Raw genomic sequence first — 25,306 nt, forward strand, 5'->3', positions numbered from 1 at the left:
CGACAAAATCGCAGCAGAAGTTCGGAACATTCTGCAGGAGGAACCAAAAACAAAATACAACAGCTCTTTCAACAGACGCTTATTCGTATAGCGCAACATGGCGTCTGCTTCATCAGGATCTTTTCACGATTCTCCGGCCTCGACTGCCCCCTCAACAGCCTCTGAATCCGACATAACGACCACCACTACGGCGCCAGAAAAGCCACCAGATGACACCTCAAAGCTTCGCATGTTCTTGGGCATTTTAAGGAAGTGAGTCTAGTTTTCTCCGGTTGTTGCTGTTGTACTTTCATTTCCTGCTGTTGGGGCGATTATGCGGCGACATTCTTTGGCTTGAATTCTAGTTCTCGATATCCGGTACCCTTTCGTTACCCGCGCCTTGAATGCCTAATATTAATAGTCTTATTTCAATAGATTCATCGGCGTCGCGGACATTGCGTCAGTACGATTCTCCCTTCCAGCCCAGCTTTTGGAGCCTACGCCAAATCTTGAATATTGGAACTACCTCGATGCTCCTAATACTTTTGTGGCAATTGGAGACTCGGACGATGAGTTGGATAGAATGCTGGAGGTTTTGAGATTTTGGTTCACCAAGGACCTGAAGTACGTGAAGGGCAAGCCTTGTAAACCTTACAATTCTACTCTGGGAGAGTTTTTCCGGGTAAGTGAAGATCTCTGGCTCCTTGATATGGATCCTAACTTTTTGTAGTGTAATTGGGTTGTTGAAGATAGTCTGCCTCCTATCGAATCCATCAAGGTGGCATCAGCCTCCGGCAGCGCGGCTTCCTCGATCAAATCTGCGAAAGTAAATCCTACCTCTTCGCGGCCAGCATCCTCGAACGCTGCATCGAATCCTAATTCCAAATCTGGGGGGCCTGTCACAGTCTCTTACCTCACCGAGCAAACCTCACATCATCCTCCCGTATCTGCTTTCTATGTTGATTGTCCGGAGAAGGGAATCACCGCTCGAGGGTTCGATCAAATTTCCGCCAAATTCACTGGGACCAGCGTTCGAGTCACCCCAGGAGAACACAATTTGGGAATTTTCATTACAATTGCAAGACGAAACAATGAGCAGTATCAACTTACCCATCCAGCAGCCAATTTAGGAGGGTTATTGAGAGGTAGTTTGAACGTAACTGTCGGGGACATATGCTACGTCACCTGCCCACTAACCAAGATCAAAACCATCCTCCATTACCATGAAGAAGGATGGCTAGGAAAGACACAGAACAAGGTTGAAGGTGTTATCTTTCGATACGATCCCGAGAATGATAATAAGACTAGAGTAAAGGACGTTCCAGACAAGGACGTTCTCGCCCGAATATCTGGAAACTGGAAAGACAAGCTTTATTTCTCGCTTGGCCCTAAATCGGTAGGTTTTCTCGGTTTGGTCAGTTGACAAAGCTAATGCACTACAGGATACCCAGACCTTATTGATAGATCTTTCCCCCCTCTCTGTAGCCCAGAAAGTACTTCCTCCTATTGAAACCCAACTACCAAACGAATCTTTGAAATTCTGGTCAGGCGTCACAGAAGCTATTACCACGAGGCAATATGCTCGGGCCACCAATTTGAAGCAAGAACTGGAAGAGCGCCAGAGAGAAAAGGCAAAGGAACGAGAAGCATCTGGCACCACATGGCAACCAAGGTTTTTTACTGGCGCCGTCACGCCGTTGGGGAAACCAGAACTTACTCAGGATGGCCGAGAGGTCCTTGATGGGTTACATCACGGTAAATTTGAGCTCAAAGAGAACCAGGTACTTGGTGCGTAGTCACGCCCAACCCGGGACACATGGATATATAAGGGAGGCCGTGAGGCCTCCAACGTAAATATACGAGAATAGAGCGTGGCGTTGTAGGGAGAACAGTCCGTTGAGGCTACTTTCGTTCATCACTTTATCATTCGAGGCGTTTGTACAGGATTTATTGACTCATATCAAGTTAACTGGGATCAGGGAGAGGTAGATGACTGTAGAAGCAATATCATTTTGCATAGAAGTGTGGAGACTTGCACAATTGAACATATCAACCCAATTCTGCCATTGTAGTACCCTCCTTGAATGTGATTATGTCTCACGATGTGAAAACGCAAGGAAAATCCAGGTTGAAATTGGGGAAACGGAAGGCATTGAAATACCTAAGTATGCATGGAATACTTCAGATAGTGAGTAAAGATCTGTCGCTTGTAATAATTCCGCTCGGTCAATGGCCGAAGTCTAGTCCAATTATGAGCCCTTGCTATGCTGGTATCCTCACCCCGAACGCCATTCTAACAAAACGCCACCCAAGTACAGAAGCAATCACTCTGCCAGCCCTTTTTACATTATCTACCTACCATCCTTAAATGAGCCAAAGCGGCGCTTCGAGCTTTTATGAAGCACTCAGTGGTACTTCTTCTCTTCATTTCCTCTTTGCGCCCCAGAACTGCTCTTTCACCTCCTCCTTGAAATTCTGTGCAAACCTCTGAATTTGCGATCCGCCCGGCGCTACGAACAGGTCAGTCTCCCGTTACCTCGCTGGTACGTAAATACCTACAGTCGATATTTGTGCCTCCCATCTCCGCTGGATCTTTGCCATGTCTTGCTTCATGGACTTTCTTATGTACATTTCGGACGGCTCGATGGAAGGTAGGACTGGCGAGGAGCTGGTGATTGATTAGCATGGAGCCGCGTGGTGTTGTTGGAATAAAATGTAAAACACCCTCGTCGTCAACCAGACCTAGATGGATTTGTCAGTACATTCGCTGCGGATGGCAATGGAGGAGGGGTAATACCTCGAACAGTCGGAGGAACATCATCCCCACCTCCTAGGAATTATGCGTGTACCCGAATATGCTGATACAATTTCGCAAGAGACTTGGAGTTGACCAAAATGATGTTACGGGAAGTGGCGTTGTCGACGGTGATTCTGACTGATTGAAGTCGCGATAAGTACCCGGCACTGATTGTGCAGGCCGAACCGAATAGTGGTGCAGGCGGTTCACTGGTGGGCCGGCCCTTGTTCGTGGAGTCCACAGTGGTCCCTCCCTGACGGTTCCTTCTTCCAGCAACTGGCAGTTGATCAGTCGGTCCATCCAGAGCTAGACCAGGTGCTTCCTTCCCTTGATTTCCATGTTTGCAACAAACAATCTATCCCTTTCTTTCCCTCTCTGTCCACCGTCCGTCTTCCCTCTTTTCTTACAAACCACTACGCTTCTGTCTTGCATTCTTCGCTCCCTAATTCCGACTTAATTCTTCTGTACCATCCTCCAAAAGATACCCCAGCATTTCTTTCTGTCTGTCTCCTGGTTTTGGACCCCACCATCGTCGTTCTAATCCAATTCAAACATTTTCAGAGAGTCCCGCATTATTCATCTGACTCGACAAACAGAGTTGAGTCGGCTCCTCCCATCTTATCAAACGCAATTGAGGGGCGCAAATTGATTGCCAAACCCCTCGGCTGGGCCTTACTCTCTCCCTTCAGCCTCATTACCAAACCCAGCCTTGCTCGCACTTCAAGAGTGTCGAGCCTCGACACCGTGGATCGCATACGTGCCTTTCGAAGGCGCCACGAGTCTCCCTCAGATACGCCGAATCTCGCCATATCTACTCCAGACAAAACCAGAGCTAGATCGCCTGGCTGGAGAGGAAAGATGGAAGCTCTTCGATCCTCTACAAAGCGTGCTCACTCCGCTACCCCTCCACCTGATAACAGCGTACCTCAAGTCGATGGTGCCTGTCTAGGTAAACCAGATGCTGCTGGAGATGCTGCTCCTCCCGCAAAAGCTGTCAAGGCGGGCGAGACTGCTGCTTCTCCAGAAGCTGATAGCAAGCCGTCCATGCCGGCCATGCCATTTTTCCTGCGGTTAGAGGAAGCAGGTAGGAGTTCCCGCATCTCGTAACGTACGGACAAGTAAGCTCACCAGGTTCTAGATACGAAAGAGAAATATGCTGAGTTGGTTCGTCTCGAGAATGAGCGTCTTGCCAGAGGCAACGATGATCCAGAATGGGGCCGTCTGAACCCGGATCCAGTTCTTGATCGTTATAACAACATTCATCCTTGGGCCGTCAATCGTATCAAGCTTCAGGTCCCAGAAGGCGTCAACGACTACATTAATGCGTCGCCAGTGACTTTGGTTTCAACTGCCAGTACCCAAAGTACCCTCAAGAAAGGAATTCAAGACAAGTACATATGTATGCAGGGTCCAAAGAAGCAAACAGTTGACCATGTTTGGCACATGGTCTGGCACGAACTAGCGACACCTTACAACAGTTCACCCGCAGTCATCATTATGCTTAGCCCAACTCATGGCCCTGATCCGAATGATCCCACTAAGCAAATGGAGAAATGCTATCCATATTTCCCTATGGAGGAGGGGCACGAGATCATGATCAATGAAACAAACGAGCTTGGAGATGATTTCAAAGGGAAGATTACTTTTGTTTCGAGAGAGCCCGGCATTCCAGGTACATCAATCGAAGTGCGCAAATTTGAAATGACTGTAGAGGGCGAAGACGAGGAGAAGCCTATTTTCCATTACCTCTACCCTAGCTGGCCGGATTTTGGCGCATTGGCAGAGGAGAATGTTGCCAGCATTCTTACCTTGATGGAGGTCTCTCGAAAAGCCAATGGCAGAGGTGAAAATCCGCGGCTTGTCCACTGCAGCGCCGGTGTTGGACGTACTGGTACTTTCGTTGCGTTGGAATTCTTGCTTGGCGAACTGCTAGGTGGCTCATGGGAGAACTGGGAAGAAAAACACGCTGGAGAAGATCCGGTATTTCAAACCGTCAACCAGCTTCGTGAACAGAGAAAGACCATGGTTCAAGCGTATGAGCAATATGCATTCCTATACGAAGTGCTGAGAAAGTTGTGGGAGGAGAAATACGAAGCTCCGTGTGTGGGAGGAGAGCATGCTCACGAGAAAAGGGCGGAGATGGCGAAGAGAAAGGAAGTTTGCGATACGGTGGAAGATGGTAACCAGAAGGACGTTTGCGGGACGATTGATTGATTGATTGATGGCAGAGATAAACGAAATTGATTGATTCTGATATGGGTGTTTCAAATGGCTGTTTATCATTTTGGCGAGTGCTTGCGAGTAGATGGTTTTCAGCAATGAGTTATACGACTGTAAGAATGATGAGGGAACGAATATGATTATGTTGGCTTCTTGCGAGCTTCTTTTTGCGGTGCTGTGGGATTTCTTGTAATTGAGACAAAATTGATACCTTTCCCAAGCCAACAGTTATCCTCAAAGCAAGAGCAAGTAAACGTGGTGGTACAAATAGGGTACAAATACGGTGGGGTGATTCAAGGTATTGCTTGGAACCAATAGAAACCGTCTTGTACCTGACGAATGTTGGACAAGGTTGTCGACGACCTCGGGATGCTTTGACATCCCGACCCGGCATCTGCATCAGTGAGCAAAGCTTAGAAAGGCTACACACTGAGGAGATGACAGTTTTCCCATGATCTCGTGATATAGAAGCTACATGAGTCTGTCTTAATTACAATCTGTCTCACTTATGAGGACACTGCTGGGCGGTGTTGAATAGTCATGTGCTGAAGTGCTTCCACCAGGTGCCAGGCTGGTCCACTTGGCAGCTTGCATCCATCACCGACCGACCTTATCGTGCCGCCTCGCCGATCTGTGTACCTTGACTCGGTCAGTGTCTCTACCATATCTTCAGCTCCTCTCGCAGCGATTTCCTTCTTCTTTCTTCTGTAATTGCTCATCTTATCTTTTCGGTCTGATTCAAAATGAAATCCTTAATTCCACTGCTTGCGCTATCGACTATTGTAGCTTCGTCTACTGTTCAACGACCGCTTCAAGATGCGAGCTCTTCAGAAGCTGTTGTCAGCTCAAAGTCACGCCCGCTTGTGAACTCAACACAGCTCCAGGGCCACATACATTCTGATAATCTGCTGAAAAGAGCCAAGGAGCTGTACAAGATTGCTGAGCTTGGGACTGCGGAGTATGGCCACCCAACTAGAGTTATTGGTAGCGAAGGTAAGACAACAATCAGCTACAGTCTGGTGAGTACGAAGCTAACAGTTGTGTTATAGGACATGCGGGTACACTCAACTACCTATACTCTACTCTCTCACAATACTCCGATTACTATGATATTTCGAATCAAACATTCTACGCAACTCTCGGCAAGATATTCGGATCCCGTCTGGTGTTGGGATCAGCTCAGGTTACCGCCTCTCCAATGTCCTTGACACCCCCAACTCCAAAGAAAGAGCCCGTATATGCGCCTTTAGTTCTCGTGGCGAACGAAGGCTGTAATCCATCCGATTACCCGAAGAATGCGACAGGGTCGATAGCTCTGATACGCCGAGGCATCTGCTCTTTTGGTGCTAAGTCTGAGGCAGCTGGAAGGGCTGGCGCGCTTGCTGCAGTGGTATACAACAATTACCCAGGAAGCTTATCAGGCACACTCGGCGACCCTTCCAAATACCATGTTGCAACTGTTGGTATTTCAAATGAAGACGCTCAACCATACATCAAGGATCTGGAAGCTGGGAAGATCATTCCATCTTCAGTCTGGGTCGACGCAATCGTTAGACGGACCCCAACAACAAACATCATCGCTCAGACAAAAGGAGGTGATCAAGCTAACTGTGTAATGGCTGGAGGTCATAGTGACTCTGTAAGCGAGGGTCCGGGCATCAATGATGATGGAACCGGCTCCTTGAGTCTACTTGAAATTGCCGTCCACCTTACAAAGTACTCGACGGAGAACTGTGTTCGTTTTGCTTGGTGGGCTGGCGAGGAAGAAGGTCTTCTTGGCTCCGACTATTACGTCTCCCAGCTCTCCTCCGAAGAAAATATGAAGATTCGCTTATTTATGGACTACGACATGATGGCCTCTCCCAACTATGCTTACCAAGTATACGATGCAAGAAACAGTCGAAACCCTGTTGGATCTCAGGAGCTGAGAGATCTATACATTGACTGGTACACCGCGAATGGGTTGAACTACACTTACATTCCTTTTGATGGGCGAAGTGATTATGATGCTTTTATCAAGCACGGAATTCCTGGAGGTGGCATCGCTACCGGGGCAGAGGGGATCAAGACCCAGAAGGAAGTCGACATGTTCGGCGGACGCGCCGGAGCATGGTACGACCCGTGTTACCATCAATTATGCGATGATGTACAGAATTGCAATCTTGGAGCTTGGGAAATAAACACAAAGGTATGAACCTGTTGTACAAACTAATTGTCCTTGCTAAAACATTCTAGCTCATCGCCCATTCCATTGCAACTTATGCAGTAACATTCGACGGATTCCCCAAGAGGACGAGTGTGAAGACCGACGCGGTTACCGAGGACTCTCCCTATCATGGTCCAGAGTTATTCATGTGATAGTTGGCTAGATCTGTTTTAATTTACACATTAGATGAGCACAATTTCAATGTAATACATACAAAGGAGACAATGGCTTTTCCAATATTGTCATCTTAACACTGTACTTGAGTATGCTCTCAAAGTCTATCAACCAAAGTCAGGCCTGATATCAGATTCAGCAAATCAGCCATACCCACATACACAGCGGTCCTCTTCATACGATACCTTCCTCCTTCATTTTAGTGCACTCGGAAAATGTAATCATCGACTCCATATGCATCTAGGAAACCAAAATGTTGCTAGACTTCGATGGATGAGATTTGATTCGAAAATCGGACTGTGAGTCAATAGTGGATCACGTGGGTGCTAAACTCAACCCCCAAGCTTGAGCAGGTATTATTACAAATTGACTGCCCTACACTTCTGAGATTCTTTCCAACTTAAAGAAACTCTACCCCGTTGGATCATTTCCATACAATTTCCTGAGTAATAAGCTGCCAGGTAACACCACAGCCAAAATGAAGCTCAATTTCACAACTCTAGATGTCTTCACGAGCACTCGCTACCGTCTGTCACATCCAATTATACATCCATGATCAGACAGCTAAAACCCATCCAGAAGGAAACCCGCTCGCTATAATCCGCGTCCCATCAACCTCCAAACTCACCCAAAACCAAAAACAAGCCATAGCCGCAGAATTCAATCTCTCAGAGACAGTATTCCTGCACCTCACCTCCGATGACTCTAACCAAACAACCAGCCGTACCATCGACATCTTCACACCTAACGCCGAACTCCCATTTGCCGGCCACCCAACCATCGGCACCATATTCTACCTCCTCAAAACCGGCGGAGAAGGTAGTAATTCAAACATTGACACCATCACCACCAAAGCGGGACCAATCCCCATCTCCCTCTTTGGAGACAACAAAGTCAGGGCCGTGATCCCCCAGACTTTCCATAGACATGCAAAGACTTTCACCAGTAAGTTCACTGGGGACGTAGGACATCCTATGTGTAGTATCGTGAAAGGCATGACGTTCATATACGTGCAACTCCCCGATCTCGAAACGCTCGGGAAAGTAGATCTCCAGACCGGAAACGTGGTAGGCGACACCTACGCGTCCGCCGAAACCATGGACGAGGGCTGGAAAGTCGGGCTCGTGGGGACCATGTACTACGTACCCGTGAACACGCCCGGGAAGGGCGAGCAGAGGCACTATCGAACACGAATGATTTTCACGCGCGAGGATCCTGGGACCGGGTCGGCGAGTTGTGGGTTGGCTGCGTATCTTGCGAAGGAGGTGGTGGGTGGGGGGGAGGGGAGGGAGAGCTTTGTGTTTGAGCAGGGCGTGGAGATGGGGAGGAGGAATGAGATTACGGTTGAGGTTGAGATTAAGGGGGGTGAGGTTGAGGGCGTTTGGTTGAGTGGGGAGGCGGCTGTGGTTATGGAGGGGACGGTTCAGGTTTAAAGTGTAGAGTCCTTGGAAATAGGTTTAAGACATAGGAAGCATAAAGTTAACAGTGGGTGGCGAGCAGATCGATTGAAGCAGGATTACCCTTTGGACACAATTTGTCTGCGTATCTAATCAACCATTATGATAAGAGCATTAGAAGAAACACGAGTAGAAAGATGCTGTGATACGAATATGCGATCGTTTTTAGAGTAAGAATGTTTCACTATGGCTATGCAATTCATGAATTGTATATCCTCGCACCAGCCCGGATATTTGTACAATGACCAATTCTCGTGCTGCCCCAGCACGTAATAATCCAACCTAACCCCAATCCCCCAATCATTATAAGGCCGTGATAACGTGACCTTTGCTTTTCCCAATGATACCAATTAGATTATCGAAAAAGAATAGTACCAATACAAGATGGGTATAGGCATCAACAGAGCTTAAGCATAATATCGCGGCTCATCGAAGACGTGGTAAAAATGTCCCCGCACTCCCTCACCATAAAACATCTTAGGGAAACGTCGTCCCTCAGGAACTTCCTCTTCTGTTATTAACTTGTTGCGTGCTTTTTCAGCCTCTGGCACTGGCTCTCCAATCACGAACTTCCCAACTTGGATCTCCGTGTCAGTGATTGTAGACCTCGATACTCGAGCGTATCCAGTTCTTTTTAGTCCCTTGTAGAGAATGTACTCACACCACCTGTCCCAATCGCTAGGATCGATATCGTGCATTCCACTCGTTTCAGAAACGTAAGTATTGTAGTTTCCCTCTAGTGGCTTCGTGACAAGATATGACAAAAGAATTGCTGGACGGGGCGTTGCACCCATCAGCTTGGAGAGGTATTCGCTTTGTAACCTTCTGTCCTCCGGATCTTCTTCTTGTCCAGAGTGGAAAACGAATACGTCAATCATCTCACCGTACACATCTAGAGTGGCTTCGATGGCTGGTGCAAGCTCCCCCACGGGTGATGGAAGTAAGTGATGAGTAGAGTTGACAATAGGGAACTTTGACAACAACGCAGCGCCCCAAGTATGCTTGTTTGGACCAGGTCCATAATCGACATACATGCCCAAGTCTTCGGCCAAGAATTGCGTAGTATCTCGATTTCCCATAATGATGCGCTGAAGATCAGATTCTAGAAGGCCTATGACGTCTATTTCCAACTCCTTGATGACATCCCTCATACGATACTCTGAGGACCACATGTCATTATCGAGGGAGAAGTGGATAGTCCAAATTCCTGCTGTAAGAATCTTGTCATCTTTGTGGTATGGGACGTAATCGTACGTTGGAAATCGGAGGTAAGCTATAGCAACTGCGAAGAGCTCCAGGACTCCGAGAACATACATGTAATACGGACGTTGTTTTCGAGAATTAGGAGATGCGCCGAAGCGCCTTCTTTGCGCGGCTTGGTTAGGCGCGAGAGATGTAAACACGCCACATCCGATGAGAAGCATATTGGAGATCATGACCCAATCAGTACGCTCTCGTACAAGAGGCCCGCCCGGTACGAAAGCATAAGCGACCACCCAAACGTGGAAAAGAGTCATGAAATTATAGACCAACAATCCAAAACCAAACGTAGTGGCAGGATTCTTTCTCGCGGCTGAAGTGATCAATGGAGTTGCCACTGCCATGAGATAGACTGCCATGATAAGCGCTCCATAGTACCCCGTCCAGTTACTGCGTGTAGTAAGGAGCGCGGCACCGATACAGCCAATTCCATATGTTGTCCACCCACGTGCCAAATCTTCGTTGAAAATCCCAAACAGAAGACCAGCACCCATAGCAGCAATGGTCAACGCACCATGGGGTGCCGCTATCGGCCCACGAACTGGATAACCTTCCCATACCCAAAGGATCATGGTGCTCGAATCGGATAGTAGTGAATGTAGTCCGAAGAAAATACCTCCAATTCCCATTCCAGCAAGCACCGATGACCCTTCCATACGTCCCTGGGCTGTAAGATCGCCAGCCCCTAGTGGCCCTCTGCGAGTTGAGCGAAGGACTGAAAGGACTGCAACGATGAAGCCAAGACCATTCAGACCTCCATTTGTAGAATGCGAAATTGGCCAGATTGGATTACTAGTACGGCAAGCGAATTTCACGACGCTCGAAGCTAATAAGCCAATCGTCCACGCAGAAATTCTCGACTCGAGGTTGACTGGGTGACCCGCTTCAGCATACCAAGTTGCAGCCCATGACAAGCACGACATCCAAACAGCAAAGCCAACGACGAACAAGCGAAGAACTGGGTTTTCAACCAGGTACGCTAGTAATCCGAAGGACGAAAGTAAATGGCAAAGTCGTAGATTTTTGACAACCATTGAGCGCACAGATTTGACGCCCAACAGAAAAGGTGAAATGGTAGTCATGATCAGTATTTCGTAACCAGAAATGCCCATATGCCAAAGTGGAAAATCTGTTGCTATCAGCGAGAGTACAACACCTTCATTAAGCTATACTTACACCATACGACAACCCCCAAAGAGGTCAATATTGACCAAAAAACAAACTGCTGCCGTGTAAGCAAGGTTCCGTCTACAGAGGCTGCTCACTTACGCCATTGTATACATCAGCTGCTGCATCAATAGCCTCACTCCATGCAAATTTGTGGGCAAACACTTGCCCAACCTGGTTTTCCTTTCTAAGTTTTGATTAGCTTGGTAGCCTTCTTAGCAAGGGCACTTTCACATACTGCTTTTCGATAACTGCATCGGCTATTATCTTGTTGTTTCTATCAAATGAGTTATTTTAGAATAGCCCTATAACGACAAATCGTACAAGTATGTGCCTACATGGCTATTTTGGAAGCCAATGAACGTACCCCTTGCTGGCCCCTTTAACATCTTTAACCACGAGCTCGAAAGTTTCAAAATCGAGCGCAGTCACCGCGTCAAAGGCAACATCAAATAATATTAATGCCCATTCGAAGAAAGCGTATTTGGTGTATGCTGTTTCTGTTAGTGTTATTCGCAAATTTGGGATAGTGTCCCAAGAAGTGAAAAAACCTACCTCCCGCAACCTTGTGGACCTTGTGTTGAATGAAGTAGTATACAAGAGGTACTAGAGTTCCAAAAAATGCAGAGGCAAGATATTTACGGTATTTGACCGCTTTTGCATTTTCGGGGCTCAAGGCGAGACAGCCTATCGTCCATGGCAGTGTAGCAACCAAATATGAAATCATAAAGATATCGTGCCAATCGTGGTCATCCGTCGAGGTGACGTAAGTCCATCCTCCACAAGTAAGCGTCCGAAAAAGCCCAGTAAATGCGACGAATTTGGGAAGGGTAGAGTTTGGTCGAGCAGTGAGTAAGTACCATAAACCGACGAGGACAAATCGAGGGCCTGCTTTTTCATCAAAGGCTGCATATTTTTGCATGACAGTACCCCATACCTGATGTGATGGCTATGAAGACCATGAAAAATGACCGCTCTGGGTATCTGTCGCCAATTGTCGCCGAAACTGAGGGAAACCATTCCTCTGGATAACCCCAGTGCTCATTCTGAACGATTTTACGGTAATGCAACGAAACGCCAACGACGAGAGCGCTAAGAAAGGCAGCTTGAGTCGCATTAGCAGATGCTTAGCAAATGTGAAACTATAATCATAGATATTTACCATAAGCAACGATTGTATGTGTCCAAGACACCCATTTGCCAGAAAATGCGAGTACTACCTCGCCGTCTTTGACTCTGGGTGCCATTATTGTGATCCAAAACACTGCTCACGCCCGGACAAAAGTTTTCCGAAGCATCCGGAAGTCAAAAGAGCAAAATTCGAGCGGTTGAGGCGAAACCGAGTGATGTTGTTGTTGATTATTTGCGGTACAAACGCAAGAGCTCCCAGCAAAGTTTAAGTGGGCGTACTGGGGTAATTAATGAACCGCGATGAGAGCTTCGGACGGATCGCGTCGAGTTCCAAGCTCGGGCCAAGGACCACTCTTTATGAGCCCAAGTCTCGGCGTATTGGCTGTGCGAGTCGGGGCGGTGTACGAAGGCAGAATAACGGAGAGAAGCCACCGGCGCAACAGCCCTGGAGAGAAGATGAGCTTCTGCCAGCTCACCGCTTTAGGTCAAACTCATTCGGTCCTAGAACACCCCACCACCAACCATCAGCCTTCCTCGACTGAGTGGTACACGCATACAGGACCGGAAGCAAGAGAATCTCATTCAGCATTTCCCAACGGATCACTTAGAGATCCATCATGCTTCTTCTAGACTACCAGAATGTGCTGATCCAGTCAGTGCTGACAGAGAGGTTTTCCGGGTACAGCACATACCCTCCAATCAAGCAATTGTGCTAATCCCTTCGCCAGAGCCCCTCCAGTCAACATTGACCAGACAGTATCGGATTTTGATGGAGTTACATTCCACATTTCCACACCAGAAGCCAAGTCTAAGATTGTCGTCTCTATAAACATACGGTGCTACAAAGAGCTCCTACAATACGGCGCTCAGCAAGTCCTCGAGCGAGAATATGGCCCTTATGTTATTGCGCCGGAAGCTGGGTATGACTTTTCTGTACAGGTCAATCTAGATGACCTACCGGAAGATAAAGGTACTGAAACTTCCAAGGCTGATGCGGGATACAAGCTAATTTGACTACCACATCGCAGAAGCCCGAGATGACTTGATTCGAAGGGTTTCCTTATTGAAGCGCAACGCGATGGCAGCGCCATTCGAGCACGCATTTGACGAACATTACCAGCTAGCGCAGGAAGCATCGAAATTTACTTCAGAGGAGGCACCCCAAGGAATCAGGGAAGGAGGGGCGGTCAAGGGCATCCACTATCGCGACGAAGAAGCCATTTACATAAAAGCCAGCCATGACCGAGTCACCGTCATATTCAGCACCATTTTCCGGGAAGAGACTGACAGGGTCTTTGGAAAGGTTTTCATCCAAGAGTTTGTGGACGCTCGTAGAAGGGCCATCCAGAATGCTCCACAGGTCCTGTTTAGAACCGATCCTCCTTTAGAACTCCAAGGTGTACCTGGGGTAAAAGATAGCGGCAAAGGAGAAATCGGTTATGTGACATTTGGTGCGCATGTTGAATATGGAAAATTGTCGTTCTCCAAGCTAACTTGAGACATAGTTCTCTTTCCCCGGCATTTGACCCGACAGCGACGAGATGAAGTCATTTCCCATATTCAAACATTCCGAGACTATTTCCACTACCATATCAAAGCATCCAAGGTAGGGTCAAAGTATCTTAATAATAAGCGCACGCCTATTAACAGCTTGAAAAGGCATATATTCACTCACGGATGCGAAGACGTACCGCGGATTTCCTGCAAGGTATGCATTCTGATTCCAGGGTGAAGACAAAATACTAACAGATTGAAGTCCTACGAAGAGCACGGCCAGAGAACGAAGAAAGGGAGAGAAAGACTGCGAGTGGAAGAACTTTCAAGGTTCAGGGCAGCTAAAAATATTTACTGCTTTCGTGCTGGCAGCTACCAATACAATCATGATATCAAATATCCCAAGTTTCTACCCAAATCCAAAAGTGCCAGTACTCCTTGCTAAGCGATCCAAATATACATCGAATACTTGCTCCTCTCACGAGAAACAAAAGACCCACCAATTCATCTTTCCATTATCCTTTTTGTAGTATTGGGTGTACACGCCTCCACTCGAACTAAATTCTACCGTTAGAAAGATTTTCACGGATCAGAAAGATTGTCGGTTATCTCACTTTGCATGATCATATATCTTTTCCTTTCTCCTGTACTCCTTTTCCTTCTGCTTGGTGGCTGCGGCATGCTTTTCTTTCCGAATTCTTAAACGCTCTGCTCGTTCTTCATTCATCAGAGCATGCGTTGTAGGAGGCAATGAGCTCAAGCTCAGATCGTCTTTCGCTGAGGCGCACTCTGTTTCTAAGGCGGCTGGTTTTTTGAAGAACATTTTTGCTTGGAAATTTGTCTAGGCAGGAACTTCACATTTCAAAATTAAATTTGGTTTAAGAGGGAGAGTGATTGCACCTGTACTAAGTAATTATGTCCGCCAAGAGAGCTGCTCCTTCGACTTACAAGGCGGAGCAAGTATTTACGTGATGTACATTAAAATCAGCCTTGTGTGCAAGCCATTTATCTTCTTGAAATGATAGTAAACTATGGGGGGCCGCTTTACAGTCTCTCACTGTTAGTTAGACGCCTAATGGCTCAGCCCTATTGGTATTGCAAGTCGAGTGAACGGGTCATGTTCAAACATTTGATGGCTATCACGTGACGTCGACTGGTCCCTCGATCGCCAGATTTTCTGGCAACGCGATTACCCGAACGTCGCCATCAACCTCCCTTCACCATACTATCGCAGCAACACGACGCAACAATGTCTGATAGCGACTTTGATACGATCAGGAAGCTTCAGGCTGAGCGGAATGCCGCTTCTGCTGGTAAGAAGGGGTCGAAGACGTTTGATCCGTCTAATCAACGAACTGATGTATCCACCAAGGCTTCCCTGACCGAAAGCTTCGATACCACCCTTTACGAGCGCGATTCATCTGACAAATTCGCCGGCTACAATACTTCTATCGCTGTTGCTGATGGCGACGACGATGATGCGGAGGAAGATACCAGTAGGAGGCTGGTTGGGCAGTACACGGCGTCGAAGGAGCAAATGAACGAATTCGCGCATGGCAACGGCGTTGAGGAAGAAGATATTCTCCTTGGAAGGGAGAAGAGTGCGCGGATTGCGGACCGTGAAACTGACTATCAGAAACGTCGACTGGACCGTGTCCTGACACCTACTAGAGCTGACGCTTTCGCTGCAAATAGGCAGGCTGGGGCTTCGGAGGATGGCGAGAGTTATAGGGAGATCATGGCGCGCCGGGAATTAGAAAGAGAAGAGGACAGGGTTAGAAAGGCAATTGAAGAGAAGACTGCAAATGGAGATGTTGTACATCACAAGGCAACCTTGGTCAAAGAAGGGAGTGGCTCACCAAGTGATAAGGAGAACAAGGAATCAGGGTCTACGGAGGCAGCGGCAGCAGGCCGTAAAAGAAAGAAGAGGTGGGATGTTGGAACGGACTCGGCAGATTCAGCTACAGCGACGACCGATGCGAAGACCAAACGGTCAAGATGGGATCAGACACCTGCTCCCGGGGCAGCTTCCGTGGACCAGACGCCTCGGAAACGGTCGAGATGGGATCAAGCTCCTGCAGCTACACCGATGGGCAATCAAGGACTCGTGACTCCAATGCATCCCTCACAAATGGGAGGCCCAGTCTTACCAACAGCATTCGGTACGGATATCTCACAGCGAAATGCCCCATGGTCGGACGAAGATCTTGATATGATGTTACCATCTGAGGGCTACAAAATTCTTGATCCCCCTCCTGGATACGCGCCCATTCGGACGGTCTCGCAGAAAATGATGGCGACTCCGACTCCTGCTGGTGGTGCGGCTGGTTTTGGAGGCTTCATGATGCAGGATCCAGACAGCGGCAGAGCCTTGGGGAAACAGCTTCCAACCGAGATTCCGGGTGTTGGTGATCTTCAATTCTTCAAGGCAGAAGACATGGCATATTTCGGCAAGCTTACAGATGGCAGTGACGAGAATGCCATGAGCGTGGAAGAGCTCAAGGAACGGAAAATCATGCGCTTGTTACTTAAGGTCAAGAATGGTACTCCCCCTATGAGGAAAACCGCACTTCGTCAACTCACTGATAACGCGAAACAATTCGGTGCTGGACCACTGTTCAATCAAATCTTACCACTCCTTATGGAGAAGACTTTGGAAGATCAAGAGCGACATTTGCTGGTCAAAGTCATCGACCGTGTTCTATACAAACTTGACGAGCTCGTCAGACCGTATGTCCATAAAATTTTGGTGGTCATTGAACCACTGTTGATTGATCAAGACTACTATGCGCGAGTTGAGGGTAGAGAAATCATTTCTAACCTTAGTAAAGCCGCTGGCTTAGCACACATGATTAGTACTATGCGACCTGATATTGACCACGTCGATGAGTACGTACGAAACACTACGGCAAGAGCTTTTGCTGTTGTTGCCTCTGCACTCGGTATTCCAGCACTTCTTCCCTTCTTACGTGCTGTTTGTAGAAGTAAAAGATCTTGGCAAGCACGACATACCGGTGTCAAGATCGTTCAGCAGATTCCCATTCTGATGGGATGTGCTGTGCTACCGCATTTGAAAGGACTTGTCGATTGCATTGGCGGAAATCTCAATGATGATCAAACCAAAGTACGAACTGTTACTAGTTTGGCGATTGCAGCGTTAGCGGAGGCCGCAAATCCTTATGGTATCGAAAGTTTCGATGAAATTCTCAACCCTTTGTGGACAGGAGCACGAAAGCAGCGAGGAAAGGGGTTGGCTGGTTTCTTGAAGGCCGTTGGCTATATCATTCCGTTGATGGACGAAGAATATGCCAATTACTACACTAGTCAGATCATGGAGATTCTGCTCAGAGAATTTTCTTCACCAGACGAGGAGATGAAGAAGGTTGTGCTGAAAGTCGTCTCCCAATGCGCTGGGACTGATGGTGTGACTGCTGGATACCTGAAGGAACACGTTCTGGATGAATTCTTCAAGAGCTTCTGGGTTCGTCGAATGGCTTTGGATAAGCGAAATTACAGGCAGGTCGTAGAAACTACAGTTGACCTTGGCCAAAAAGTCGGCGTCGGAGAGATTGTCGAGCGGATTGTCAACAACTTGAAGGATGAGAGCGAGGCATATCGAAAAATGACTGTGGAAACAGTGGAGAAGGTCGTTGCGAGTTTAGGAGCTGCCAGTATCGGGGAGAGATTGGAGACACGGCTGATTGATGGTATACTACACTCCTTCCAGGAACAAAGTGTCGAGGATATCGTCATGCTTAATGGCTTCGGTACTGTTGTGAACGCCCTTGGTACACGTTGCAAGGACTATCTGCCGCAGATTGTAAGTACCATCCTTTGGAGGCTGAACAACAAGTCTGCCACTGTCCGACAACAAGCCGCAGACCTTATTTCTCGAATCGCCATGGTCATGAAGCAATGTGGTGAGGACGCCTTGATGGGCAAACTTGGTATCGTTCTTTATGAGTACCTGGGAGAAGAGTACCCTGAGGTTCTTGGTTCAATTCTCGGTGCGCTACGTTCCATTGTTACGGTGGTTGGTATCAGTCAGATGCAACCTCCTATCAAGGATCTTCTTCCTCGACTCACGCCAATTCTCCGTAACAGACATGAGAAGGTGCAAGAAAACACCATTGACCTTGTTGGTCGAATCGCAGATCGAGGCCCTGAGAGTGTCAATGCAAGAGAATGGATGAGAATTTGCTTCGAACTTCTTGACATGTTGAAAGCTCATAAGAAGGGAATTCGAAGAGCTGCAAATAACACATTTGGTTTCATCGCCAAAGCTATCGGTCCGCAAGATGTACTAGCGACTCTTCTTAACAACTTGAGAGTTCAAGAACGTCAATCTCGTGTGTGTACAGCCGTCGCTATCGGTATTGTCGCGGAAACTTGCGCACCCTTCACTGTCCTGCCAGCATTGATGAACGAATATCGAGTTCCTGAGCTGAATGTACAAAACGGAGTTCTAAAATCGCTCTCTTTCCTATTCGAATATATTGGTGAGATGGCAAAGGATTATGTTTATGCCGTCACCCCACTACTCGAAGATGCTCTTATCGACAGAGATCAAGTCCATCGTCAAACTGCTGCTTCTGTAGTCAAGCATGTTGCGCTGGGTGTGGTTGGACTTGGATGTGAAGACGCAATGTTGCATCTTCTCAATCTCTTGTATCCTAATCTCTTCGAAACAAGTCCCCACGTCATCGATCGAATCATCGAGGCCATTGATGCAATTCGTATGGCGGTCGGTCCTGGTCTAACGATGAATTACGTTTGGGCAGGTCTTTTCCATCCAGCGCGGAAGGTGAGGCAACCATACTGGGTAAGTTCTCCTCCTACAATCTGAACCTTAGGAATACTTTACTAACTTGGGAATAGCGATTATATAATGACTGCTACGTTCAGTCCGCCGATGCAATTGTACCTTACTATCCGAACCTGGATGACGAGAGAATGGATAGACCTGAGCTGGCGATTGTTATTTAGGGCATGGATGGATAGGATGGTTGGAGGGAAGGAAATGGCGTCCATCTAATTTGATGTATGATACTGGGCAAATGTAAAATAAGCAAACTAATTATACCCGAGGAATAGCTTTTTATTCATTTGTACGATGCTTATACATGACTCCATCACTGCAAGCCGCAAAATTGTATTGATACTATGCTATTATAGAATATACTAAAAGAGTAGCATCTTACCGTGTAATTGTAGCGTTGATGATACTGAAAACGTTTTTATCCCAAAATTCTAGATCATGGCAAGTGCGTACAACGTGTGGAGGCATCACCCTTCGCACCGAAAAGCTGGTATCGTAAGCGTACCCCCGGCGATTTAACTTGAGGCCTCAGAGTCTGAAAAGCGAAAGGACAGTCAGTCTAGCAAAAATGAAAGAGATGTTTGAATACTGTCCAGTATCATGGGGATTGTTAGTAGTGTTTTAGTACAAGTGGATAGTAGGATCCCTGATGGTGGGAAGTTTTATTCCACGTCTCCAAGAACGTCGTTGTTAATTATTTTTGAGTTTGTGGGTGTTTGATACCGTGGATTTGAACAGTGTCTCGTTGAGCGTCATGTGCAACATTACTAGAACTCGATCATTAGACTTCGAGGCTAAAGTCTGGGACCTTTCCTATCACGGATGAGCGAAGTATATAAAGGTATTGAGTGTTGATTGATATGAAGTATTAACTCCTGACAAATTATAAGTGAGATGATTTCCTTACGAGTACGCTAATTGAAAAGAGTGATATCACAGATGAGCAGTAAGCAGGTATGTAAAAAGACGTTGGGTATTCTCGATATGCGCTCTTATTTCATCATTGATGAAGTGAGATGTTCTTCCTTACTCAGACGCAACTTAGGAAGAGTTAAACATCTATCAATCTTTCAGGCTTGAGCGTGGAAAAAGAGACATTTTGCCATCAATGGAGCATGTATGTATGTGAGATTGTGATGGCGATGTGGTTCAGAAGAAAAGCCATCGTCAAATGAGAAGCGGGTTAGAGAACTAAGAAAAGACGTCTTGATACGATGTGCCATTCCAAATACTAGGATGCTCATCATGTTGGCGGAAACTGTTTGGAAGGGACTGTCAAAACTGAAACCGTACTTTACGACTCTAACGAAAATCTTAACAGACACTAGCAGGTAACAATATCAGTCGAAAGCATTCAGTTTTTCCCCGTGTGATACAGTTGAACCATTCCACCTATCTCGAACCAATAAACTACTTCAGCATGGATATCTCAGCGACAAGTGCTTCTCTCTACAGAAGTCCCAGAAAATCCAGTAATCAAGAAGACGAACTCCAAATGATAAAATCTTCTGCCTACGTCGCAAGTGACATGTACACGTATAAATCACTCTTCGTTATACGATTGTTTGGGCTCTTGACAGATGCCAAGTGCAAAATTAAGTCTTGCTTACGAGGATTACTCTAATAAGTATCAAGTAAGAAACTTGGTCAGTACTCACAAAGTTATACTAATATTCTATTTATTAGAAATATGTTGCACGTCTAACTGGGGATTCTAAACAAGACGGCTTCATCCGGTCTCACGACCAACATTCCTCACCACTCTCATTCCTCCCGTGGAATTTGCTGAAGAATTTATGAGACTGTTCCGGCCAATCCACAGAGAGTACGTTAGGGAGAAGCATGTTTGAATGAAAAGAATGTGGTTTTGGTAGCCTTGCCATAGTCATATAGCACTTCACTTCAAACGGATAGAAAGACGAGAAATGGTTGAGAAAAATAGAAGTAGGAAAGAAGGAGAAAAATTCCTGCAGTTGTGGAACTGGGTATCGTAAAACTTCACTCTGTATATAGAAACACCAATAACCCTCAACCTCACAAATCCATAATCACGATAAACACTTACCCTCTTTCCCTTCCCAACCATCCCATTTCCCACACCTCAACACTACTCCAAACATTCTCAAAAGTCCAGATCGTGTAACCCACTCGAGAATCCCCTCACAGACCTTCTCTTTCCCAATACTCTCAATCTGTAGATCACAAATCCAAATCCTTCAAATCCACTCCACTCACTCACTCACTCACCCGACCCAGTCCAGTCACAACCCCCTCACTCCAGTAAATTCCATCTTCCTCTTTTGCCGCGACCCCCACAAATACCCAATCCCTATCCATCCGACCTCCAATTCCCACTCCCAATCCGTCTCCCCAAAACTCCATCACATCCTCCCGAATCTGATATAAACAACCCTCTCCACCACTCGGCGGTATATTCGGCTCTACCCACCGCCGTCCAGATCACCGATTTCCTTTCCCTTTGCGTGTTGCCATCTTCCCCGCGGCCCATAAGTGCCGGTGGGGACGCACCAATCAACCATGCTAACTTCTGTGCTTTGAGATTAGGGAGACCAGGGTGAGATACCATTGGGGAAGATGTGAAACACGAAACTTTCTGGATGCGGGTTAGTTATCTGAATTGGCAATTTCGCATTTGCGGGGATCACGAGATGCAGAGATGAGGAGGAGCAAGTACCGGGTTCATCGATTGTCTGTGCGAAGTTCAAATCAATGATGAAGAATTGCCTTGGAGCCTTGCGCGTAGGGCAGAAAACGTATTTTGCTGTTTGGCGGCGGTGGTATCACAAAAATAATGTCGAATTTGCTCGTCCGGGAAACTAAACCCGCGCTCTCAACAAAAAATAAATTCCCAAGCAAAATAACATCCTCGGTTCCTCTTCCGAATTGTCGTGTTCCTGTCCCTCCCTCACTCGTGCTCTGTCCAACACCCATCACCTACACCCGGAGTTTTGTTCTCCTCCGTCGGGTCCCAAGGGTATGGTTCACGTCGGCGACCATCATCATGTGTTGATGTCTTACCGCAGATGTGTGATATAACCATTTACATTCTTGGCGGAGCCGCGGATGAAAAAGGAGATTAGATTTCGTGATCCTTCCTCATCTTTCACAATGGGTGATTATTTTATCTAGGGTTAGACAATTACCTTGTAAGTGACGGTTTTTGCATCCATCGAGGAGAGTTTATGAGGGTCTCGGGAGGGGACATGTTGCGCTGCGTGGCTTTTTTTCGGAAAGGCCATCTCCGCAATAAGATACACACAACGATCGTGTTATCAGTTGTACAGAAAATAAGACCTGGAACTCATGGTCGGTGCTTCCTTGGTATTATTAATTTGTCCGCTCTTTTTAGAGGCTAAATCCTTACTGGAACTCCGCTTTGGGACCTATCGTCTTCTCGAGACAGCTCAGCACGAGCTGGTGCTGTTAGAACCGCGGGGTTTACCGTCATCACGATTTGCGATTCATACAGAGACTAACAACGAGCTTGTTGAATAGTTAATACAAACATCTCCAGTGAGGACGCGTACACTTCTTGGCAATTGCAACCCCGTGTTGTTCCCGCGGAAATGTGAGTCTTCTGTGATAACTTTGACAAGCTTCCCCGTGAAGGTCGAATAGCGCGATGCAAAGACAGTCTTGTCGTTGTCAAGTGGAGTCGGCATTGTTGATTTTCCCCATCCATCAGTAAACAAGGGGCCTTGTGTGTTTCGACACTTTGTGAATTGCTGATTGGATGATCTTCTCAACTGCATGATTGCTTCTCGCACGGGACTCAAATTGGGGGCTGCCCAGCACCACCTCAATCTTAACATTTCCCATCCCGACAAGTTGAATAATCCCATGTTCCGTAACGCAAAGCATCTTTGGACGGCAACAAACCTAGTAAATAACTGTCACAATATTTCAGACTATTTGGCCGAACGTCAGGAGAAAAATTTCCGCAAGGGAAACCGTTGGTTTCTCGAGCGACCTGGTGGTCCGTACACTTCGCAGCCAGCCAGCCACCAATACCCACCGAACTTGTGATTGCCGTCCGGATCTACAGCTTTCCCGAGAATGGCGTCAAGCCTCACTTGACAAGCGCTCGAATTCGCGAAATCGTTGGCAGAGGAAAGCCAAAGTGTGGAGAAGAGGAATTGATAGTTTGTTTTGTTTTCGGCCAACCTCAGACCCGGCGTGAGCCAAACGGGATATCCTGAGTAGTGTAGGCCTTGGACAGCAGTTTTGAGTCGTAGTGCCAGAAGCCACAGAGAAAACTGCCAGCGGTTGGCGTTGAGTAGGTTGGAAAGAAAAGCCTCAAAAGTGGTATGTGAACTGGATCCTTGCTTAGATCTGACCTACTGTGCAGTTGGATCTGGCATGGCAAGCCGTGGGCTTGATGGTGCAGAACCCAACTTACTTAGTACAGCAGTTCGCATTTGGGTATTGTGCGTGTCGAGTGATCTAGTGCTGTAGGAGTAAGTGTCCGGCCGTCAACGACACTGTAAGATTCTCAAAGTGTCTAGGCATTCAACTTGATTGTAGCATGCTGAGAAGGTAGATAGTTCAACAGCTATCATAATCATGACCTACCTATAAACCGTGACCTGACGGTAACCTACACAGAGATAAAGTCAACAACATGCCATCTGAAACATAATACTCGCCAAGCTCCTCTAATGCACTCATTCCTTTGGCGCACACCAATGCACCGACTAGCAAAGATGGAGCAAAGGTAGTTGCGCTCCGTGCGGCCGTGACCATTTGCCAGCGGATGGATCGACCCGTCATCTAAGACATGGGGATTAGCTCACGGCATGATTCGTTGGGCATTTTGCATTTTTTACAATCCGCTGAAAATACCCAATCCAATCGGCGCAATGCTGCCTCACTATCGAAGTCCCATTTCACCAAGTAACTTCAGCAGACACCAAGTGGATTTGCCACCGGCAACCTCCCTCGAGCGGGTGGAAGTGACATTCGGGTCGTGCCCTGAGATGCATGCCGAGGTGTGAAAAGTGCAATAGATCGGCGGAAGCATCGATGCTAGGGTGCTTCCACCGGTTGTTTCAAGGGAAGGCTGAGATGTGAGAAGCGGCCAACCATACAAACCTCTTCTTGCGCGCAAGGCGCAAAAGGAGGCTTAGATTTGACGATTTGGTAACCGGGGAATGCGCTGATTGGGCGAGCCCTATTTTCAGGGACGAAGTTTATTGATTGAAGATAAGGAGAGTGGCAGTCCAAGCTTCCGGGTTCCCATTCCCAAGCAATTGCTTTTTCCCGGCAAGGAGTGGGAGCAGAATGACTTGTTCATGATCTCCACAATCGTGGTTGTGGTCGTGTTGAATTGGGCAGAAGCTGCCATCGTAAATGAGGCTATTGGCCGCTTCGGTGAGAAGGCCCAAGCATGCGATCAAGGCTGGAGATGAGATGGAAATCAAGTGACCAGATTCCATCAGTGATAACAACTGGCAATAACTGATACTAATTAATAAAATAATAATAATAACCGATAATAATTAATTATGATTTCGTGGCGCCTGCACCTCCTCTGCAAGCCCGACGCCACCAGTGCTGGTTGCAGACGCCTTCTCTGACTGCTGCAGCGGTCATTGGCTGCTGGATAGTTCGTTCGTCATCTTGCACTGGAGAGAGAATTCGGGGTCCTCAGAGGCTGGGATAGAGGCTGGTGAGAGGCTCAGGGTGGTTTGGGGAAATATATCGTACCTCGAGTACCACGAATTTGGTGTTGTGCCCACGAGTCACTTGTCACTGTTGCACCCGTCACCTCTGTATTTGAGCATCCAGGGAACCGGTATCCCATCGCGGAGAAAGTGCAATTACTGGTGCTGGTTTAGCTGCTGAAGGTTCAGCAACCGACGCCGTCACCAGCCGGGAACCACAATTCTGGGGATATCTGATAGGTGCGACTAGTCCAAGGACCCTTGAGATCCGTGCTTGAATCGTGTGGTGTTTTCAGAAAGTACTCGAGTAAGCTCGTTCACAAGCTCTTGTTCAGTCTGCTTGGTTCCCCGGTCCCCCTCGTTGTCTTCGACTCTTCGACTCTTCCACTTGTTGAAGGTTAGTCAGGTGCAAGGGCTGAAGATGACGCCCATAAATCTCGACCCACTTCCTCTGCCCCGGCGGGACGACCTCTTGCTGATTGGACGAGGCTCAACTTGATTCTTGAAAATGACGACTTGCACCCAAAAACCCATGTCTTCGGCCCCCGTCCCACCGACGAGAGACCCCAGGGCTCAGGGTGACCACAGTCCGTTTGGGACGAGGAGTGAGGAGTGAGGAGAGAGAGGAAAGCGGATAGTCTGCACCCACACCGCCCTGACGTTGCGGGTCCACTCCGAGTTTGTGATTCGCTCGATGGAGCCCTTCGGACCCGCTACGCTCCACCACCGACGACAGCGCTTCCCCTTTGATGCTAATTCCACTCCGCCAGGCTGATGTCTCTGCTTCTGCTTCTGCTCTGTCCACCCCGATTTGCAACCACCTTGCAGTGTTGAACTGCCAGACGAGCAAGCACAGACGGATTCACCACACACGACGAAGGAAAGACGACACAATGGTCGCCGGGACCCAGCACGATG

General features: G+C 47.5%; 10 protein-coding genes across 10 annotated transcripts; 6 read left to right on the forward strand and 4 right to left on the reverse strand.

Moving 5' to 3' along the window:
• Positions 1 to 97: 97 nt before the first annotated feature.
• Positions 98 to 1,775, forward strand: GLAREA_00748 (Oxysterol-binding protein-like protein; the record flags this gene model as incomplete). The annotated part of the gene is made up of 4 exons (XM_008085506.1): positions 98 to 252; positions 415 to 661; positions 710 to 1,375; positions 1,422 to 1,775. The coding sequence occupies 4 exons, from the start codon at positions 98 to 100 to the stop codon at positions 1,773 to 1,775; spliced, it is 1,422 nt and encodes a 473-aa protein (XP_008083697.1).
• A 628-nt stretch (positions 1,776 to 2,403) lies between these two features.
• Positions 2,404 to 3,269, reverse strand: GLAREA_00749 (uncharacterized protein; the record flags this gene model as incomplete). Its single annotated transcript, XM_008085507.1, has 4 exons — positions 2,404 to 2,489; positions 2,539 to 2,647; positions 2,829 to 3,103; positions 3,230 to 3,269. The coding sequence occupies 4 exons, from the start codon at positions 3,267 to 3,269 to the stop codon at positions 2,404 to 2,406; spliced, it is 510 nt and encodes a 169-aa protein (XP_008083698.1).
• A 365-nt stretch (positions 3,270 to 3,634) lies between these two features.
• Positions 3,635 to 4,990, forward strand: GLAREA_00750 ((Phosphotyrosine protein) phosphatases II; the record flags this gene model as incomplete). Its single annotated transcript, XM_008085508.1, has 2 exons — positions 3,635 to 3,860; positions 3,915 to 4,990. The coding sequence occupies 2 exons, from the start codon at positions 3,635 to 3,637 to the stop codon at positions 4,988 to 4,990; spliced, it is 1,302 nt and encodes a 433-aa protein (XP_008083699.1).
• A 749-nt stretch (positions 4,991 to 5,739) lies between these two features.
• Positions 5,740 to 7,354, forward strand: GLAREA_00751 (Zn-dependent exopeptidase; the record flags this gene model as incomplete). The annotated part of the gene is made up of 3 exons (XM_008085509.1): positions 5,740 to 5,989; positions 6,046 to 7,184; positions 7,232 to 7,354. 3 exons carry the CDS (start codon positions 5,740 to 5,742, stop codon positions 7,352 to 7,354), a joined length of 1,512 nt encoding a protein of 503 aa, XP_008083700.1.
• A 525-nt stretch (positions 7,355 to 7,879) lies between these two features.
• GLAREA_00752 (Diaminopimelate epimerase-like protein) lies at positions 7,880 to 8,809 on the forward strand (the record flags this gene model as incomplete). The annotated part of the gene is made up of 1 exon (XM_008085510.1): positions 7,880 to 8,809. The coding sequence occupies one exon, from the start codon at positions 7,880 to 7,882 to the stop codon at positions 8,807 to 8,809; it is 930 nt and encodes a 309-aa protein (XP_008083701.1).
• A 431-nt stretch (positions 8,810 to 9,240) lies between these two features.
• On the reverse strand, positions 9,241 to 12,507 carry GLAREA_00753 (DNase I-like protein; the record flags this gene model as incomplete). The annotated part of the gene is made up of 8 exons (XM_008085511.1): positions 9,241 to 11,228; positions 11,270 to 11,315; positions 11,363 to 11,447; positions 11,499 to 11,537; positions 11,628 to 11,754; positions 11,816 to 12,148; positions 12,198 to 12,365; positions 12,423 to 12,507. The coding sequence occupies 8 exons, from the start codon at positions 12,505 to 12,507 to the stop codon at positions 9,241 to 9,243; spliced, it is 2,871 nt and encodes a 956-aa protein (XP_008083702.1).
• A 501-nt stretch (positions 12,508 to 13,008) lies between these two features.
• GLAREA_00754 (Arp2/3 complex subunit) lies at positions 13,009 to 14,230 on the forward strand (the record flags this gene model as incomplete). The annotated part of the gene is made up of 6 exons (XM_008085512.1): positions 13,009 to 13,070; positions 13,120 to 13,361; positions 13,420 to 13,842; positions 13,897 to 13,997; positions 14,051 to 14,099; positions 14,148 to 14,230. 6 exons carry the CDS (start codon positions 13,009 to 13,011, stop codon positions 14,228 to 14,230), a joined length of 960 nt encoding a protein of 319 aa, XP_008083703.1.
• A 265-nt stretch (positions 14,231 to 14,495) lies between these two features.
• Positions 14,496 to 14,708, reverse strand: GLAREA_00755 (uncharacterized protein; the record flags this gene model as incomplete). The annotated part of the gene is made up of 1 exon (XM_008085513.1): positions 14,496 to 14,708. The coding sequence occupies one exon, from the start codon at positions 14,706 to 14,708 to the stop codon at positions 14,496 to 14,498; it is 213 nt and encodes a 70-aa protein (XP_008083704.1).
• A 426-nt stretch (positions 14,709 to 15,134) lies between these two features.
• GLAREA_00756 (ARM repeat-containing protein) lies at positions 15,135 to 18,871 on the forward strand (the record flags this gene model as incomplete). Its single annotated transcript, XM_008085514.1, has 2 exons — positions 15,135 to 18,707; positions 18,764 to 18,871. The coding sequence occupies 2 exons, from the start codon at positions 15,135 to 15,137 to the stop codon at positions 18,869 to 18,871; spliced, it is 3,681 nt and encodes a 1,226-aa protein (XP_008083705.1).
• Positions 18,872 to 22,085: 3,214 nt separating this feature from the next.
• On the reverse strand, positions 22,086 to 22,387 carry GLAREA_00757 (uncharacterized protein; the record flags this gene model as incomplete). The annotated part of the gene is made up of 2 exons (XM_008085515.1): positions 22,086 to 22,139; positions 22,193 to 22,387. The coding sequence occupies 2 exons, from the start codon at positions 22,385 to 22,387 to the stop codon at positions 22,086 to 22,088; spliced, it is 249 nt and encodes an 82-aa protein (XP_008083706.1).
• Between the last annotated feature and the right edge of the window lie 2,919 nt (positions 22,388 to 25,306).

The sequence above is a fragment of the Glarea lozoyensis genome, assembly GCF_000409485.1.
Source record: "Glarea lozoyensis ATCC 20868 chromosome Unknown GLAREA3, whole genome shotgun sequence".
In the NCBI taxonomy this organism is placed as follows: domain Eukaryota; kingdom Fungi; phylum Ascomycota; class Leotiomycetes; order Helotiales; family Helotiaceae; genus Glarea; species Glarea lozoyensis.